General features: G+C 41.4%; 1 protein-coding gene across 3 annotated transcripts in view; it reads right to left on the bottom strand.

Annotated features, from left to right (window-relative positions):
- The window catches only part of traf2 (TNF receptor associated factor 2), a 39,085-nt gene that overhangs the window by 12,784 nt on the left and 7,577 nt on the right, over positions 1 to 18,724 (bottom strand). For all 3 annotated transcript variants that reach the window (XM_033049225.1, XM_033049224.1, XM_033049223.1), the window contains 6 exons: positions 17,262 to 17,494; positions 12,845 to 12,923; positions 11,605 to 11,703; positions 7,405 to 7,566; positions 5,363 to 5,437; positions 1,466 to 1,540 (listed from right to left, as the gene is read on the bottom strand). In XM_033049225.1, coding sequence (XP_032905116.1) covers positions 1,466 to 1,540; positions 5,363 to 5,437; positions 7,405 to 7,566; positions 11,605 to 11,703; positions 12,845 to 12,923; positions 17,262 to 17,464 — 693 coding nt within the window. In that variant the 5' untranslated portion in view covers positions 17,465 to 17,494. The remainder of the gene's footprint in view (positions 1 to 1,465; positions 1,541 to 5,362; positions 5,438 to 7,404; positions 7,567 to 11,604; positions 11,704 to 12,844; positions 12,924 to 17,261; positions 17,495 to 18,724) is intronic.

The raw sequence follows: 18,724 nt of genomic DNA, 5'->3' as shown, positions 1-18,724 counted from the left end.
TACCCAGAGCATCGATGTCCTCAATGGCCACACCTTCACCTGACTCACCTCCTGATTCATGCTTGATAAGCAGATGTGGCTGACTAATGAGAGACTAGATAGTCTAGCTGCCATTAACGCCTTCAGCACTCAGCTGGAACCACCACCTTTCATTATATGCATTCTCCTCCACCCTATCATGGAAACACGGAAAATAGGTGCAGGAGTAGGCCATACGGCCCTGCGAGCCAGCATCGCCATTCAATATCATCATGACTGATCATCCAGAATCAGCATCCTGTTCCTGCTTTCTCCCCATATCCTTTGATTCCGTCACAGAAGCCCTTTGTTTTTTCCTCTTTTCTCTGCAACTGAAAACGTGTTCCATTTCTATTTTTTATTTATTCTGGTAAAAGCAAATAGAGGCCAACTCTGCCTCTCAGTCCAAGGGCAGTGCAGGGTATTTCCAGCATTTTCTGTCTTTATCTCCACTACTCACTTCCTGCTCTTTATACTTTCGTCTCATTCATCATTTCCTCCCTTTGGTAACTTATGTTTTCCCTTTCCCATTTCCGACAAATAATCTTGAACCCGAAACATTAATTGTTACCTTTTTCACAAATGCTGCCAGATTTCCAGCATTAGGAGTTTTTCGATTTACTAATACAGTTGTCCTTTGTTATAAAATCAATATTCTTACATTCTTTGTGGAAGAAGAACTACATGTAAAGAGATAGTTAATGAATAAGGACAATTACTTCCTCCTTGTTCATGTTTTAAGACGCAGAAGGCGGCTGTTCAGCCCAATGGATCCATGCCAGCTCCCAGTAGTACAATCCCATCAGGTCCATTCACCTTCTCCCCATGGCGCAACAACCATTTCCCTCATGTCCATTGACTCCTTTTTAATTCTGCTGTCACTTACCTACACAAAGGGGTAAATTATGTTTCTCAATTAACCTATCAACATGCCTTTTGGATGTGTGAGGACCTTGGAGTAACCAGGGGAACCCCACAAGGGCCCAGGGAGATGTAAACACCACACAGAGATACCAGACTCAGGATCGAATCTGGGCCACTGGAACTGCCGGGCAGTTGTACCACTACGATGCCCCTTGCAGGTCTTAGATCAGTGAATTAATATCCAAACTGGCAAACTCATGATAGTCAGAACTATGTGCATTATTAGTTTTTATGTGCCCCAGTGCCAAACTGGTGTTGCTGGGCCGATTATTTCATCCTTGGAGAAAGACATATGGTTCACTCACTGAACTCCCTTCGCCCTTGAACAGGGTCACTTAAATGAGCCCCCTTCGGCTTCCCAGGGCCATAGGGTACAACGCTTGATTTAAATAGTCATACGATTACGCTGCCCTTCAATATAAATGCAACACTATTTAATTCACACCCATGATCGTTTGAATCGGCATTGGGAACATGCTGTTACTGCCACAACACAAAGCAAAAAAAATAAAAGTCCACCTACTGCCATTTCACAGCCAATCTGGTGGAAGCGACAAAGGAGCTTCACCTTCCCACATGTTCGAATGTGATCTGAATACTGCAAAGACAAAAATGAGTTGAACATGAGATGACCCAGCTTGGTGAGACATAGCCAGAACCCTGCCCGTGCCCACATCCAGGGGGCCTCACTCAGTATCCAGCACCTGCCTTGCTCAGTGCACTTAGAGGAATAGAGTCATAGAGTGGCACCGTGTGGAAACAGGCCCTTCGACCCAATTTGCTCACACCGGCCAACAAGTCCCAGCTACACTAGTCCCACTAGCCTGCACTTGGTCCATATCCCTCTAAACCTGTCCTAGCCATGTACCTGTCTAACCGTTTCTTAAACGTTGGGACAGTAAGTACTGTTCTAACTATTTCCAGCAAATAATTGGCAATGGCCAATCAAAGATTGGAGTGGACCAGGGACATTGACAAAGATTGGAGTGGACCAGGGACATTGACTAACACTGAGCGCATTGGGAAATTGGGATGAATATTTTGTTATTTACTTTTGCTAATGGCCAAATTGGAATCTACTTTAAATGGAATTCCAGTGGGTATGGAGCCACACACTAACCCTCTCGCTAAAGATCACAAGGTGGAATCTGAAGAAGGGTCCTGACACAAAACATCACCTATCCTTTTTGTCCAGAGCTGCTGCCTGACCCACTGAGTTACTCCAGTATTTTGTATCTATCACAAGGTGCCTTCTGTTTTGCCATGTTTACCCAATAACAAACTTGCTCTCAGCATTGTAAACTGAAATATATTGTTAAAAAATGCAGAGTGAACTTTACAGTGAATCCAATTTGCAGTTCCTGCTCTGCAAAATCTTTAAACAGGCAGTGTACAGGAAATTTACTCAGTATCCAACCTATAATTTTATCTGATAATTATAACTCTTTCTTATAAACCTTTGTGTCTGAAACAGTGTTCAAAAGGGAACTGCAGATGCTGGAATATCGAAGGTACACAAAATTGCTGGGGAAACTCAGCGGGTGCAGCAGCATCTATGGAGCGAAGGAAATAGGTGACGTTTCGGGCCGAAACCCTTCTTCAGACTGATGGGGGGTGGGGAAAGAAAGAAGGAAAAAGGGGAGGAGGAGGAGGAGCCCGAGGGCCGGCGGATGGGAGGGTGGGAGGAGACAGCTAGAGGGTTAAGGAAGGGGAGGAGTGCGGTAGCTGATTTTGGCAATGGCAATCTTATTGAAACAAAGAAAATTATTTCAAGGCTTGACAGAGTAGATGCGGAGATGAGATTTCTTCTGACTAGCTGTCTTGAGCCAGAATCATTGTCTTAAACATAAGGGATGAGCCAATCAAATCAGATAAGAGAAGAAGTTTCACCACTGCAGCCTGATGAATCTTTAGAATCCACTACCCAAAATGGCTTATAGCCAAGTGTATCCATGAGAGGAATCCATATTTTTGGATATCATGGAATATGGAGTATTAGCTGCAAGTGGTGCTTGAGCCATCAACTTCCATGACTGAAGCAGATGTGAGGGGGCTAAACAGCATATTCCTGCTGCTGTTTCCTTTGTTCTCTAAATATTCTCATATTCCAATTCTCTTTGGAAGCTTTTCCTCCACCAGTGGTCTATCTCATCACATTTCTTCTTTATTCTAAGTTTATCAATGTACCTCAATTTTGCTCATTATAATCTCAAGTCTAGATATATTTTCTGATTGATTGCCGGTAATCATTGCAAACATTTTCGGATAGAACGAATGGGTGACGTTTCGGGTCGATACCCGCTGAGTTTCTCCAGCATTTTGTGTCTATCTTCGGTGAAAACAGCATCTGCAGTTCCCTCCTACGCAAACATTTTAGGTATGTGCTCTCAGGATTTTCTTTTCTGATACTGGCTTTAAAGGGTGAGAGATGATTATAAAAAGATGATTCCTCAATTTGTTCTTTTCATTTATACTTGACTTAATGACAGGTCAGCCAGAGAAAACATTCCACCCACATCTTTCTGTGAATTGTTTTGTTTGAACAAGGAGTAGGCCACCTAGCTTTTAAACCTGCCCCACCATTCATTCTACCTCACCACCATTTTCCTGCACTATCCTCATATTCCTTGACTAGTTTACTTTAGACATATAGCTTGGAGGCAGGCCCTTCAGTCCAGCAAGTCCGTACATTATTTTAATTCTACACGCTATGGACAATTTATAGAAGCCAATTAGCCTATAATCCTGCATTTCTTTGAAATGTGGGAGGAAATCGGAGCACCTGGAGAAAACCCCCACGGTCACAGGGAGAACGTACAAACTCCGTACAAACAGCACCCATAGTCCGGAATGAACCCAGGGTCTCTGGTGCTGTAAAGCAGCAAATCTACCTCTGCACCACTGTGCCGCCCTTAATGATTCCCTTACTGCCCAGAAATCTGGCATTCTGCTTTGAACGAATTCTTACACCGAACATGAGTGAAGAAAATTAACTTATCAGTTCCAAACAGTTATTCTAACAGTGACCCTGCCTCTTGCCTCCTCAGCCGATGAAATATCCTCCCCTGCAAACACCCTGTTGAGTCATGCAAAAATTTGCTGGGTTTCAATGAGATCACCTCTCAATTCTTACTCTGCAAAATTGCAGTGTAATCAGGAGTATTAAGAATTTTTAATTTTGATATAAATTGGGAACAGAACAATGAAATTCTTACTGGCTGCAGCTTTACAGGCACATTAACTTAACATAACAAATATACAATAAATAATATTACAAACTGCTCAGCTAACACCATTTACCCAATCTCTCCTCATGAACAAATCTGCTGACCCTGGAACAAGTCTAAAGTAGAAAAAAATGCTGGAGAAACATTTCTCCAGTTTCTCCAGCATATTTTTGTCTACTTTGGGTTTGTCCAGCATCTGCAGTTCCTTCTTAAACAACTGGAGCAAGTCTAGATGATTTTGTTCTATATTTGTGCTTTATGCTTGTGCCCTCGAGACTGAGAGATTTTAATCATAATCACCATTAGTTCTCCAAGACAGGGTAGGGTATAAAATCAGGCACACTGTTTCTGTTGTGTCTAAACACACCTGCTGCAATATCACATTGCTGCATCAGACTTATTACACATCACAACAAAACAACTATAGACAAAGCCTTCAAAGTTGTAAAGCGGTGGAGAAGAGAATTAAAAGATTGAACCAGTAGCTATGGAAACTTTGAAATGTTCATTGAGAAACTAAATTTGCTCACAGCTTTATAAAAGCCATGGAATTGTCAGCATGCATTCAACCTTTCCAATGTTCATGGGGACACTGGATAAATAAATATCCAGGGACAAAATCAGCTACCGCACTTTGTGATGTAAACCATGCTCCTGTCAGGAATGAATGTCCTTAGACCGAGCAAGGAGGGAAATGATTACATGCTCCAATTATTGACTCTTACCTAAGAACATTATAACAGTGTTCAGTGACAGTGCTGCCTTTTGAGCTGTAGCCTTAGAGGAAGTGTCAGTGAAATCGTGGCCACGTGAGTGTGTTCCAGCGGCAACCAATGCCCCCAGGAACCAACGGCCCATTGAAAGGTAGCTATGGCTTAATCACATCCCGAGGACAACTCCTGTAGAACACCCCAATGGGATTCAATGTCTATGTAATGTGTGGTTGTAGTGCAGTTCTCTTCATGCCTAGTGGAACTGTACACAGCGAGAGGCAGTGCTGTTGAAGAATATTCCAGGGGGAATTCATTCATTCTGGAGATTAACATGGAGAAACAGAAATAACTACTTCTGTAAGAGGTATATGAAATGAATAACCCATTTCTCGGTTTGCTGAGTATAGCTCTCCAGCTTTTCTATCTCGTGGGATCTAATCAGACCCTCTTCATCTGATTTTATTTCAGCACAGGTCTTACCTTTTCTCTTGAAATCTTTTTCTTCCCACACCATTCACACATTAATGGGTATTTGGAACAGATTTCATCGTGAGCCTGTGGATGCCAAACACAAATGACTTCTTAAAAGTTATTCTACAATGGAATCATATATTTAAATCCAACATAAACGAAGGCTGGGGTCTGTGACTGGGGCATGTTTTCAGCTAGACTGCTGTGATAGACTTGCCTGATGCTGAAATTTGATGGGGTAAAAATGCAGCTCACAAATGCATTGCTTCCCTGGCCTCCCACACATCGTGAGAACGCTTCATGGTAAGCAAAAGTGTTGTTTATAACCTCATAAGACACAGAATTAGGCCATTTGGTCCATCGAATCTTCTCCGCCATTCGATCATGACCAATGTATTTTTCCCTCTCAATCCTAATCGCCTGCAGTTTCCTTGTAATCTTTAATGCCCTTACTAATCAATAATTAAACTTCCATATGGATGATTGGAAAGGAATCAAGTTCTCAATATATTCTTTACAAAAGCTATACATCTTAACATAGTCTTTACATTTAAAGGTTTTTAGACAGACACATGGATAGGAAAAGTTTAGTGGGGTATGGGACAAACGCAGGCAAGTGGGACTGCTGTAGATGGGGCATCTTGGTCGACATGAGCTGGTTAGGCCAAAAGCCCTGTTTCCGTGCTGTGTAACTCTCAGCCAGATAACTCAAACTCGGGTTTGAGTCCTGCTCACAGCATATTCCTTTAAATGTGTGGTGTCCTCTCATCAAGTAACTCAGAATGGGGGAGGGACAGCCACACAGAGTAACTTGGAGGAAGGCATAGCCACACAATTAATTTGGGTTGTGGCTAGCATCGACACCTAGAAAACTCTAATTAAATAGGGAAGGGGTATCCAGATGAATGACTCACATTGGCTGGGGGAAAATTAAATATGTTGGATTAGCAGGGAAGTTTTAGAATACAGCAATTTCTCCCATCTCTGTTCCGTTTTTATTACTACAGATCAGAAAAACAGATCTTCCCCCACACGTTGGTGGGTTTATGGAATACACTATCATAGAAAGCTGCAGAGGAGGAGGAGGCGTTGAATATTTACAAGGAAAAGATTGAGACATCTAACAGAAGTTAAGCAAAAGATAAAGTATTGTTGAGACCAGGATTGTATCAGCCATGACCTTGATTTCACAGCAGTCTCTTGAGACTGACTGATCTAATCCTGCTTTTTACTTTTCATGTCGTACAGTCTCAACCACTGCCTTCTCAGTGACACAGTTTTCAAAGATACAAGTATAGCAAAACTCCATTAATCTAGCGCTCATTTTGGGCACAGAATTTCAAGATTATTATAATCATCCCATTAACACCCTCGTACACTTATAATGAAGTAACAGTAACCTAGTACATTCAGAACGGAGTGTGGAAACAGGACCCCGTGCGTTCAAAGCCAGCACAACAATCGCAGCTCCAGTTAGTTCAAAGGGAGCACAAGAGATGGGGCTCCAATAACTACAAAGGGAGCACCGGAAAAGGAGTCCCAAAGAGTTCAAAGAGTGCAATGGAAACAAGATTCAAAAGGGAGCATGGAAAAGAACATTTGAGCCAAATGCTAAATCAGAATTTGTGAGAAAATGGTTACTCACTAGATTATTTGGATTTTACTATACGAGCATCCTGCTTACCCTTGGCACCACTTTTATAAAGGCAGCTTGAGTTAGGCAACAAATACTGACCTTGTTAATGATGTCTCCATCCAACAGATGAATAAAAATAAAAATCAAATGGATGCAACTGTGATCAGTTTAACATCGCTAATGGAAATACCCGCTGCTGACTACTGTTATTACCATAATTATGGCAGTTAATCATAATAATCCCAAACCTCTTCACATCCACCTGCTTTATGCTTCACTGGGAATAAATGGAAGCAAGGCAACTGTAGGATTGTGATTCACTGCAGAAACTGATCTGGTGATAGTGTGGAGATGATTCAGCACAACCCAGAAAATGGTTGGGAATGTGAACTAATTCTTTATTAAAACTAATGACCTTTATATCCTTGTGGTGGAAGGACATTTTGCAGAATTTGCAGTTGAGGTTTCTTTCAGGACATTCTCGTTCCAGATGGCGGGATAGATCGACCTGACGCACCTTCTTGCTGCACGCTTCACAAGGCATCAGGACATACTCACACCTTCCCTCGTGTTCAGCCTGCAATAAACAATAGGTGATCAGGATAGAGGACCAAGTGCAGATCTGCAGTGACTGCAGCAACAGCAACACAACATCAACACAATCCCTTGCTGAGAGGAAATTCTTTCAACACATGACTACCATTCATGCAGCCAGCACATGACACCCACACTTATCTGAACATCCACCACAGAAGCTTCTCGGTACTAGGTAAAAGGAACCTCAAACTCTCATTTAACAAGTCAACATTTTTGGCTCAGTTGTAGTTCTGTTGCTTTTGAACCAGCAGATGCAGGCTTGAGTTTCACTCTGGACCATCCAGGCAAATATAGAGGCAAGTGCAAAATATCAGGTCGATACCTAGAACGTACTTGCCACCAATAGGTAAACCAGCCTCATCCTCCATCCTTAGCAAACTCTCTCATGCTCAACTCGGATTTTGAGAGGGCATAGTGTTCTTTTTTTTATGAATAGAACCAATTACCACACTGGAATAAAAGTGGAATGAAACAGAAAATGTTGGAAAACTCAGATCAGATAGCATCTTTCTCCTGAGAAACAGCTGATCTTTCAGTTCAATGACTTTTTATAGAATTCTCCATGGTTGTTCCCTGACCAGCCAACCATTTACATTTACTGTTCTATTTCTGATTTACAGCATCAACAATATTTTGCTGCATCCTCTGTAATTACAGTGGATACTGCCTGCCTTTGCTCCCTGCTGTTTTCCAATCAAATTATTGAAGCACAGAGGGATTTGATTGTGTCTAACCCAATATTGTACTCTGCCTTGGAATGCTTGAATGGAGGGAGCTTAGGTTTGGACATGCCCTTTGTTTTTATGTTCTGGTCACAACCAGATGGTTCACCAGGGCTGGAAGCCATCCATTGCAGGATCAATTGGGGCTTTGCGTTATGTTAAAATTGTTCAATTTGTTACCGTCATTACAAATAAAAACATTCAACTGCAATGAAAAGAAAAAACATAATGAGTAATTTTGTGGGGGGAATTGTAGAACTTATTTAAAAAACGTTATTGCAACTTTCCATGGCGTACTGGACAATCATAATATGATCTAAAGCAGTAAATCTTAGGGACTTTCCACTGGTTCTGTTATTTTAAAACACAACAGGGTATTGAGACTCAGGGACTTTCCAGGCAGTAAATCTGCTGCTCTGATCAAACTAACAAGCCAAGGTTATGAACCAACCACAGCTGCGTTTGCAGAGGACAATTCATTAACTATTGCTGCTACAAGGGCAAGTCCCTGTACATTGGGGGATAGAAGTAGTTCACATCCCCACCTTAGGTACATTAGTTATTCTGAACAGCGTAAATACTAATCACCCGATCCTCATTCTACTTACACTAACAGAGTTCAACCCCAGCTATTACCAATAATCTCACAGTTCGGCCAAATTACTGCTATTTCTGCATCAAGATATTTTAGAACACGGAACAGTATAGTACAGGAATAGGCCATCCAGCCCCGATGATGCCAAATTAAATTAATCTCTTCTGCCTGCATATGATCCATTTGCATCCCTGCATATTTACATCTAAAAGCCTCTCAAATGCCACATTCCTATCTGCTTCCACCACCTCCCCTGATAGCACATTCAAGTACTTACCGCTTTTCTTGGGGGGTTTTTCATCTTGCCCTGCTCATCTCCTTTAAACTTTTCCCCTCAGCTTTAAAGCTATTCCCTCTGGTATTTCACGTTTTCACTGGGAAAAAGATTCTGACTGTCTACTCTATCAATCACACTCAATTTTATAAATGTTTTCTGTTATATTGTTAGGTATTCAATGGGTGGAATGCTGCTGACAGTGCAAAGTTGTGGTAGTGTTGTGTGACAATATTGCGCCATATTTTCTTTGACGATGTCCATGTGCTGGGACCGAACATCCCAAAGCAGTTCTGATCATAACCCTGAATCATTGCACAAATGAACAGAAACAAATTACTCAATTGAGGGGGAATTACCGCTAATCCTGATCTTATTCAAATAAGCATGTAGAAATACCTTGTATCCATCTTCATTGTAATAAACATTAAAAGCATAATAGAAGAATATGCCAGGCAAAAAAGCAAAATATTTCAAACAATCACTATAATTCGATAAAACATAAAAGGCTAACTAATGAGGCCAATGCACATATGTCCTCTGTCCTACATTCAAGAGGGTTCAATGAATTGGCTGCAAAAACAGTGGATCAACTGATTGTGATCTTCCAAAGTTTCCTACATAGTGGACAAGTCCCTGAGATTTGAAAAAGTACAAACATAATTCAAAAACGGAGGGAGGGGAGCATACAGGAAACAATAGTTTGACGCATCTATCATTGAAAAGAAGCTGGTAACAATTATTAAGGTATCAGAATAGACATTAGAGTTAACTTGGTTTTGTTAAAGTGAAATTGCATTTAAGAAATTTATCAGAATTATCAGAGAATGTAATAAGCAGGGTGCATAAAGGGAATTTGGCAATGTTGTATATTCAGATATTCATGACAGTTTATCATATGCCACATAGAAAATGAATACCAAAAGTGAAAGCTCTTCAAACTAAGGATCACATATGTTCCGTTTATAACTTTTAACAGCCTTTATAACTTTTCCTGCTGTTTTCAAAGTCTTGCGTGGAATGAGCTGTCAGGGGTGGTGATGAATGCAATGGTGATAATGGCCTTTAAGAGACGTTTAGATAGATCCATGGACACACAGGGAATGGAAGGAAATGGATTACGTGCAGAGAGAGATTAACTTCACTTGTCACCATGCTCGGCACAGACATTGTGGGTCGAAGGGCCTGTTACTGTGCTATTTTGTTCTGTTCTATTTGCTGCCTGGTGTCTATATTGGCTCATTGACAAACCCCATTCACCCACTAATTATCCCTGTGACCCACACATCAAACCTATGGTGAAGAAAACACACCAACGCCTTAGGAAGTTCAGCATGTCTCCAACAACCTTCACCAACTTCTACAGATGCCCCATAGAAAGCATCTTATCCGGGGGGGGGGATGCTTCAAAACCTGGGTTGGGAACAGCTTCATCCAAAATCACAAGAAATCGCACAGTTGTGGACGCAGCCTAGATCATCACACAAACCAGCCTCCCTCTATTGACTCCATCTACACGTCACACTGCCTAATAAGGCCACGCACATAATCAACGACCAGTCTCATTTTGGTCATTCCCTCATCTCCCCTCTCACATCAGACAAGATGTACAGAAGTTTGAAAACGCATACCTCCAGATTCAGGAACAGTTTCTTCCCAGTAGTTATCAGGCAACTGAACAGTCCTCGCAGCTAGAGTGTGGTCCTACCTCCCATCCACCTTTGAATTATCTTTAATCAGACTTTATCCGACCTCAATGGTATATCTTGCACGAAATGCTGTACCCTTCATCCTTTAACTGTGCACTGTGAACAACTCGATTGTTTGTATGTATACTCTTTTCTTTGACTGAATAGCACGCAAACAAAAGCTTTTCATTGTACCTCTGTACAGGTGACAATAATAAACAAAACTTCCCACATTCCCATCAATCCTGATGCGCGCCTACACTAGAGGCATTTTACACTGACTTGCGTATCTTGGGATTTAGAAGGAAACCAAAGTATCTAGAGAAAACCCAGACAGACACGGGGAGAGATTGCGTCAGCTCATGATTCCTGAAAGAGGTTGAACGAGCTCCATTTCCTCGCCAGATGCCTGAGGCCCCTTTTGTTCTACCATCAGATTTGGCGACAATTTCCAGTATAGCTTTATTTTTAGAGATACAGTGCCGAAACAGGCCCTTTGGCCCACTGACTCCATACCGACCAGCAATCCGCGCACATTAACACAAGCCTACGCACGAGGGACAATTTACACTTACACCAAGTATACATACCCAAGCCAATTAACCTACAAACTGTACGTATTTGGAGTGTGGGAGGAAACCGAAGAAAACCCATGGGGTCTCGTGGAGAACGTACAAACTCCACGCAGATAGCACCAAATTAAAACTTCAGCCTTTATATTAATTTCTCTTTCTCTCACCTCATAGTCCTTGATGGTGCCCTTCCAAGGGCAGCCCTCATTGCTACAAACTGCAGGCAGGTTGTCCAATTCCCTGCGAGCCGCGTTGTCTGGGAAAGCCTGGAGGAAGAAAGAATACAACAATGAGTTGTCAATCTGGTTTCTTGCTTAAATTAACAGCGAGGAACATTGTAATCTTAACTGTAATGATTACCGACACAATTTGGAGTATAGAGAACTGTACTGATCTATAAGTCAATGTTTACATTATCCTCTCAGGTAGTGTCGAACAGAGCTTTCATTGGGAATGGGATAGGTAGTTGTGAGAAAAAATGTTTACGGCCACTAAGAAAATGTGGAGAATAGAACTGGCCGGACGGATTGCTCTACAAAATCTGATCTGAGGGGGTGAATGTCCTCTTGCTTCCCTGAAATGATTCAGCAATTCTAGTTTAGGGCACATATCTAAATGGCAATATTTCTTTTAACATCCAGTCAGATGCATGCTGCATGGACAGGGTGAGAATGGGAGCACTGACTCTGGATGGGCTGAATAGTTTGCCACAATTTCCACATTAACTGGCTCCACCAAGCCCATTCTACAATCCTTGAGCGGTTCTACTCGGAAAAAGCAAACACACGAGCCAAAATTCAATTCATCAAAACGCTAACATTTAAAACATCCTCTCACCATTCTTCCTTTAGACATAGACGCTCTGCTGCTGTTCTTGTATCACAGGATAACTATATGGTTTCACACCCACTGGTACAGACCTTCAGAGATAGCAACAGTCCTGTACCCATCAGTATACTATACTAACATTAACCAGTGACAGACAAGTCAGCACCAGCACTCATTCAATGTTATTTAGTCACATTTTATTACAATATCAACAAAGTCCAAAGTCCAGGAAAAAGTGAGTAATTAAAATTCCTTCCACTCTGCCATCCCTTCCTGAGTATTTGAAAGCAAAGCTCATTTTTGTCCTCAATCCAATGTTGATTGGGAATTTCTACACCCAAGACAAAGAAGCTGTGGTTCATGAATGTCTGTGGATAGGGATAGCAGTCTGTAATTTCCCCCAATCCAATGATAGGATGTGGTAACTGGTCTGTTATTTTTTCCAACCCATGGGAAAGATCAGACGCTTAGAGTAAAAAACAGATGGAAGTATTTGTGCAGGATTTAAAAAAAATTCATACTGAATTTATCTTCCCCCAACTTGGATATCTTGGTAATTTGTTGCTCCATTTAACTTACTGAATTGGCATCCAGAAGAGACAGTGGTTCTTCATAAATGTTCTCTTCAATGCAGGCTGCACACTTCTGTGGGCCGTTGCTGAAATAAAAATCACACAAGTCAGCAGTCCAAATAAAAAAAACACTTGGGAAAAGCCTCTCACTACTTGATCCCTCTCATCTGGAACAGCTGCCTATTGCTGCCCTGTGAACCAAGGTTCCATTGAACACATATTCTATCCTTCACACAGACTCTAGTCGCTTTTCACAGGATAGCAGAGTAAACTTCTTTGGGAGGAGTTATTCTAGCAGTGTACGCTCAAGTTGCTGGATTCCGTCTGTAATGGATGTTGCTCAAGCGGGTGGGGCACACACTACAATCCTCATACTTCTTGGTGCTCGAGGTGCAATACATAAAATAGTACTCAATATAACCGATCTGCTTGTGATGGAGGTGGTGGAGTATAAGACCCGAAATAAGCAGTGGAATTGGTCTAGATAATGCTTCAGTATTGTATACATTGGCATGATGTCATGAGTCGGTAACTTGCTCAAGGTGCTCATTGCCTTGCAGGGGTGGAAGATTGCAACCTTCACGTGGTCTGCCCTGTTTCTACGAATGCAATCAATCCGGCGTGCACAATCAAATAAAACAAGTTGTCCTACAACTTTAGGCTGTGCACACCATACGCAAGAAGAAGATTGCCTTGCACTTGTTTGGCATGCCCCTTGCCATTCATTAGACCAAGCTTTAAAAATGTCTTTCTGCATTGGAATACAGAATTGTTAATAGTCATAGAACTGTACAGCACAGAAACAGACTCTTCAGCTCAACTTGTACACGCAAGTTGCCTAACCAAGCTGGTTCCACTTGTCTGCGCCTTGCCATGCCCCTATCATTCCCATGTGTCTTTTAAAAGTTGTGATTGTACCCCCTTCTCCCACTTCACCACTCAGCCTCTTGCGCTATTGAGAAAAAGTCCTGGTGTATCCAGTATCCCCTTAGAACTCAAACCATCAAGTCCCAGTAACATCCTTGTAAATCTTTCTTTGTACCTTTTCCAGTTTAATGACATCCTTCCTATAGTAGGGCTACCAGAACTGTACTCCCAATGTGTTTTACCGATGTCTTGTACAGCTCCTGTGCTCAATAACATTGACCAATGAAGGCAAATGTGCCGAAGGCTTTCATTTTCACCCTGTCTTTCTGTGACATCACTTTTATGAACATATGTACCTATAGGTCTCTCTGTTCTGTTTAGAGCTGAGGCATTAAATAAATATTAATACTTTGGAGTGGTGCAACACTAATCTTGCTTTCAATATTAGCAATACCAAGCAGCTGATTGTTGTCTTTAGGAATGAAAGCTGAGTGGCTATGCACTTGTCTTCCTTGGTGGGACAGCGATCGAGAGTCAACAGCTTCAGATTCCAGGGCATAAACACCTCTGATGATCTATTCTGAACCAGGGATGTTGATGCAATCACAAATCAATGCCTCTACTTCCTCACTGGTTGCATCACAGACTGGTTCAGAAAGCTCAAGAATGAAGGTGGCTGCAGAAAGTGGTGGCCCATCGTGGAGACTGCCCTCTGCACAAGATCTCCTGGAAGCACTGCCTCAAAAAGGCAGACCAACTTCACCCTGACCATACTCTTTTCACTGCTACCTTCAGGTAAAAGGTACAGGAGCCTAAGAATGGTTATCTCCAGAGACAAGAACAGCTTCTTCCCATTACCCGACAGGTTCTTGAACCACCCAGCATAGCCCTATATCAACACCAAACCACTGTAGACTTTGCACTGTAGACTTTGGATTTTGTGCTATCATGGTCTAGTTGATATAGAATAATTAATATATATTTATTATTGTTGCATCTAACGTGCTGCAGCAAGTAAGTTCATATCCAGTACATATCACAAATAAATACTCTAAACACCCTGCTAATGTGAAAAAATACATTGCATTTTTCAGTTCTCTCTCCCACCTCCCAAGCAATTCCTTAACCAAGCCAAACATTTAGTTAAGAAATTACTGGTGACTAGGATGTGGTGCTACAGTTGGTGCTGCTGCCTCATAACTCAAGGTCCTGGGCTCAATCCCAGCATTAAGTGCTGTTTGTGTGGGGATTTGCACTTTCTTCTTGTGGCTTTCTCCCAGGTGTTCTGGTTTCCTCTCACATCTGGTAGGCTAATTGGCTATGGTACGCAAAAGAATCAAAGGGAAGTTGGAGAGCATGAGAAGTACGTTGCAGGACACGGCAAAATAACAGGAGGAACTGGTGACACTGCTTTGCTGGGGACGGGTCTGGAAGATCATAACACTTACAATTTAAATACATGAGAATGTGGGGCATGAATGATACACATAACAAACCTGTCATGGTATTTAGCTCATGTTGAATCTGGACAATTCAAGTATTGATTTAATTTTATTTGCCTCATATCCCATCTTATCCTCGTGCTCTACTGTGAAGACTCATACAAAGCAGCTATTTCAAAAGTCTGCCGCATTCTCATTTCCACAGTTTCAATTTATTTGGAACCTTTAATTTGGCAAAAGCATCCAAAGGAGGTCAACAAAACACATTTGGTGAAATTAAGGTAGTTGCTCAAAACGTTTGCCAATGAGGTGAGGTGAAAAGAATCATGGAGGCAGAGAGAGGGGGAGCGGTTTCGGGAAGAATGCAAATGTTGGGGCCTAAGCAGCTAAAAACAAGGTCGCTAAACTGTGCAGAGAGTAAATTCAAATATTTTTAGCAGGCCAAAGTTGGAGGAGCACAAGTACTGCCAATAGAAACAGGCCAATTCGGCCCATCAAGTTCATACTGGCTCAGAGCAATTACATTACCCACTAATTTTCCCTCTACTTTTTCTCCCCATTCACCAACACATTGGTAATTTACAGTACAATGGCTATTGCTGAAGCTGGAAATCTGAAACAAAAACAAACAATACTGATTGATCTGTTGGTAGTGAAAAATATTGGAGGAACTCAGCGGGTGAGTCAGCATCTATGGAGAGAAGAAATAGGCAATGTTTCGGGTCGGGACCCTTCTTCACTGATCTGATGGGTACTTCTAGCATTTCCAGCAGTTTCATTTCAGATTTCCAGTAGCTTCAGTATGGAGTTTCGAGATTACTCAAACATATTTTATTACAACTCCACCTCCGCAAATGAAACATAATATTCAGTCATGTTTCAGTAACATTAACTAGATTAGATTACAGACCATTTAAGGTTCATTATTCATGTGACTTTATGATGGTATTTTGCTTGCAAGTTCATGAATGTGTTATTACAGAAAATAGGCCCTAAGAGACAAAGGGGTGCTTCTGGGACTTAATGCAAAATAGATAGGTTTTGTTGAGCTTCAGAAAACTGGGATTAATGGAGATAGAAGAATGGAAGGTCCACAGACAGTTATTAGGAAAATAAGTTCAGAAGTGTGGAAAATATGATGGTGATGGCTGGTTATGGAACTATGAAACTAGCTGGTTATGGAAGATAGACACAAAATGCTGGAGTAACTCAGTGGAACAGGCAGCATCTCTGGAGAGAAGGAATGGCTGACGTTTTGGAGCGAGATCCTTCTCCAGACTGAGAGTCAGGGGAAAAGGGAATGAGATATAGACGGCGATGTAGAGAGAGAGATGTAGCACAAATAAATGAAAGACATGATGATAAAGGAAGCAGTCCATTGTTAGCTGTGGGCTAGGTGAAAATGAGTTACACAGACAACCACTATGGAGGGGGAGGAACGGAGTGAGAGGGGATGCAAGGGTTATATGGTTTGTAGTTCCATTAAGTCAAAGAGGACACCAAAGTTATCAAATAATAACAGCATGCACTTGCATAGTTATGATGGGAGGTTTTGTTCGAGAAACCGAAAACTGCTCAGTAAGGATGCAGACAATCACATCTGTTTTAACCTGCACACTCCATTGTGCCGGCTCAAACATGAATGTTTCGACAATTTGTCACAAACTGAGTGTCGTGGACCTGTGGAAAATTTTACAGCATAGCTGCAGATTATATCCTTTCAAATTCAACATGTCTCAAGATAGTGGTTGAAGCAGGAGACCATATGGTGGCTTGTGTGAAAATGACAAAAAAAATCTTTTACCACAACAGATCTTTGGGAGCCGAGCTTAAACCTGATGCATGTAGTTATTGAAACTGGATAGCTGAATTAGCGACATCCATTCCTTAGTAGTACCAGGCTTAATGTAATTGTCTAATGAAGGAGTATGAACAGGAAAACAAGCGAGAGGCCCAGTGTTCAAGAGCCTATTATAGTCTGGATCAACGTGACAATTTGGCTCTCATTTGGTGTTGTCACCGGTGGAATTACACCCTACCATGGGAAAGAAGAATCAGAAAAGCGAGGATACAGATTGATTCTGCCCTGGGTGGCATTAGTTTGTGATCTCCCACCTGACAATCCCCTTCAGACAGGAGGCACAGTAGCGGTGACCACATTGTGCCTGGAAGGGTTTCCTCAGGATCCCGTGACACTCGAAGCACAGGTACTTCCCCTCGACCTTAGCTGCCAAAATTTCTTTAGGAAAACCAATACGATTCCCCAGCGCTTGAGATTCTAATGAATTTGGTGGGCTTCTCTCGCTCCTTGCTGCCATCTGTTGTAATCTCCACAGCTGACAGTTTGCCTGAAAAAAGGAAAGAAAATAAGCCCCTGCAACTTGGCGAGAATTGCACAAGTATTACTGCACAGAAATCTCCCTAGCCAGTTACATGTCACAGATCAGTGACATTAACTGGGTCAAACGAATAGCACAGTTACGCAAAATCATTTTTTTTCCACGTCATTCTAACTGCACCTTTCATACTGCCTCCTCAGGCATGAAAGTTTCGATTATATATCACATACTAGAAGTAATTGACCCATGAAAAAAGCTATAACATAGATACAGAATATATCCTCCAAACCCAACATGTTTAAGATAGTAAAGTTGGAAAACAGTATGTGCCTATAGAAATTTAAGCCTTGTTGAAGAGTACACATATGGGACATGAAGCAAGGATAAAAATAGGTACTAAGAACAATTTCCCAGGCACTTAAGGTGGTTGCCAGGGCATTGACTACATGTAAGCCTCGAGAATAAATTTAAAATGAGGAAATTGCAATGTACTTTCATTTATCTGCTTTTAAGCATCATGAATTCCCCCATAACCGGCAAAAATGTCTATGTATATTAAGCCTTCAACATCAAGGCAAAAGCTCTGTTGAACCTAATGAAATGCGATTTGAGTTTCCAGAATACAGTAAATAATTTGCACTGTCATGTTACCATTTAGAATTAAGCGATTTCTGCTTAAATTGTACCTTATCCCATGCAATGCATAAAACTTTCTGCATAGTCTATACAAGATAGTTTATTTTTTATATATTTAAGAAGGAACTGCAGATGCTGGAAAATCGAAGATAGACATAAATGCTGGAGAAACTCAGCGGGTGAGGCAGCATCTATGGAGCGAATGAAATAGGCGATGTTTCGGATCAAAACCTTATTTTTTATATAAATAAGTTCAAACAATTAATTTTATTTCAAGTAATATGCAAAATAATCATGAAAATACCGTTTTTAATTTACATTTATACATCCGGGCAGTGCAGGGATGGGCTGATTGGCAGCAACATGCTCTGAGGATTTGGCACTTCATGTGATGTGATAGTCAGTCATTCATTAATGGGTGATTATTTCTACATTTAAATCTGTTTAGCATTAGTTTATTATTGTTATGTGTACTGAGGTGCAGTGAAAAGTTTTTGTTTGCGTGCTATCAGTGTACAACTGTTATTTAAAAGGATAAGGAAAAGGCAGTTTCAAGATTTATAAATAGAACACGAGCAATTCTAGGCAAACAAAAGCTTAGAT

The sequence above is a fragment of the Amblyraja radiata genome, chromosome 32 (assembly GCF_010909765.2).
Source record: "Amblyraja radiata isolate CabotCenter1 chromosome 32, sAmbRad1.1.pri, whole genome shotgun sequence".
NCBI classification, from domain to species: Eukaryota; Metazoa; Chordata; class Chondrichthyes; order Rajiformes; family Rajidae; genus Amblyraja; species Amblyraja radiata.
This window is presented reverse-complemented; position numbering and strand designations above follow the sequence as displayed.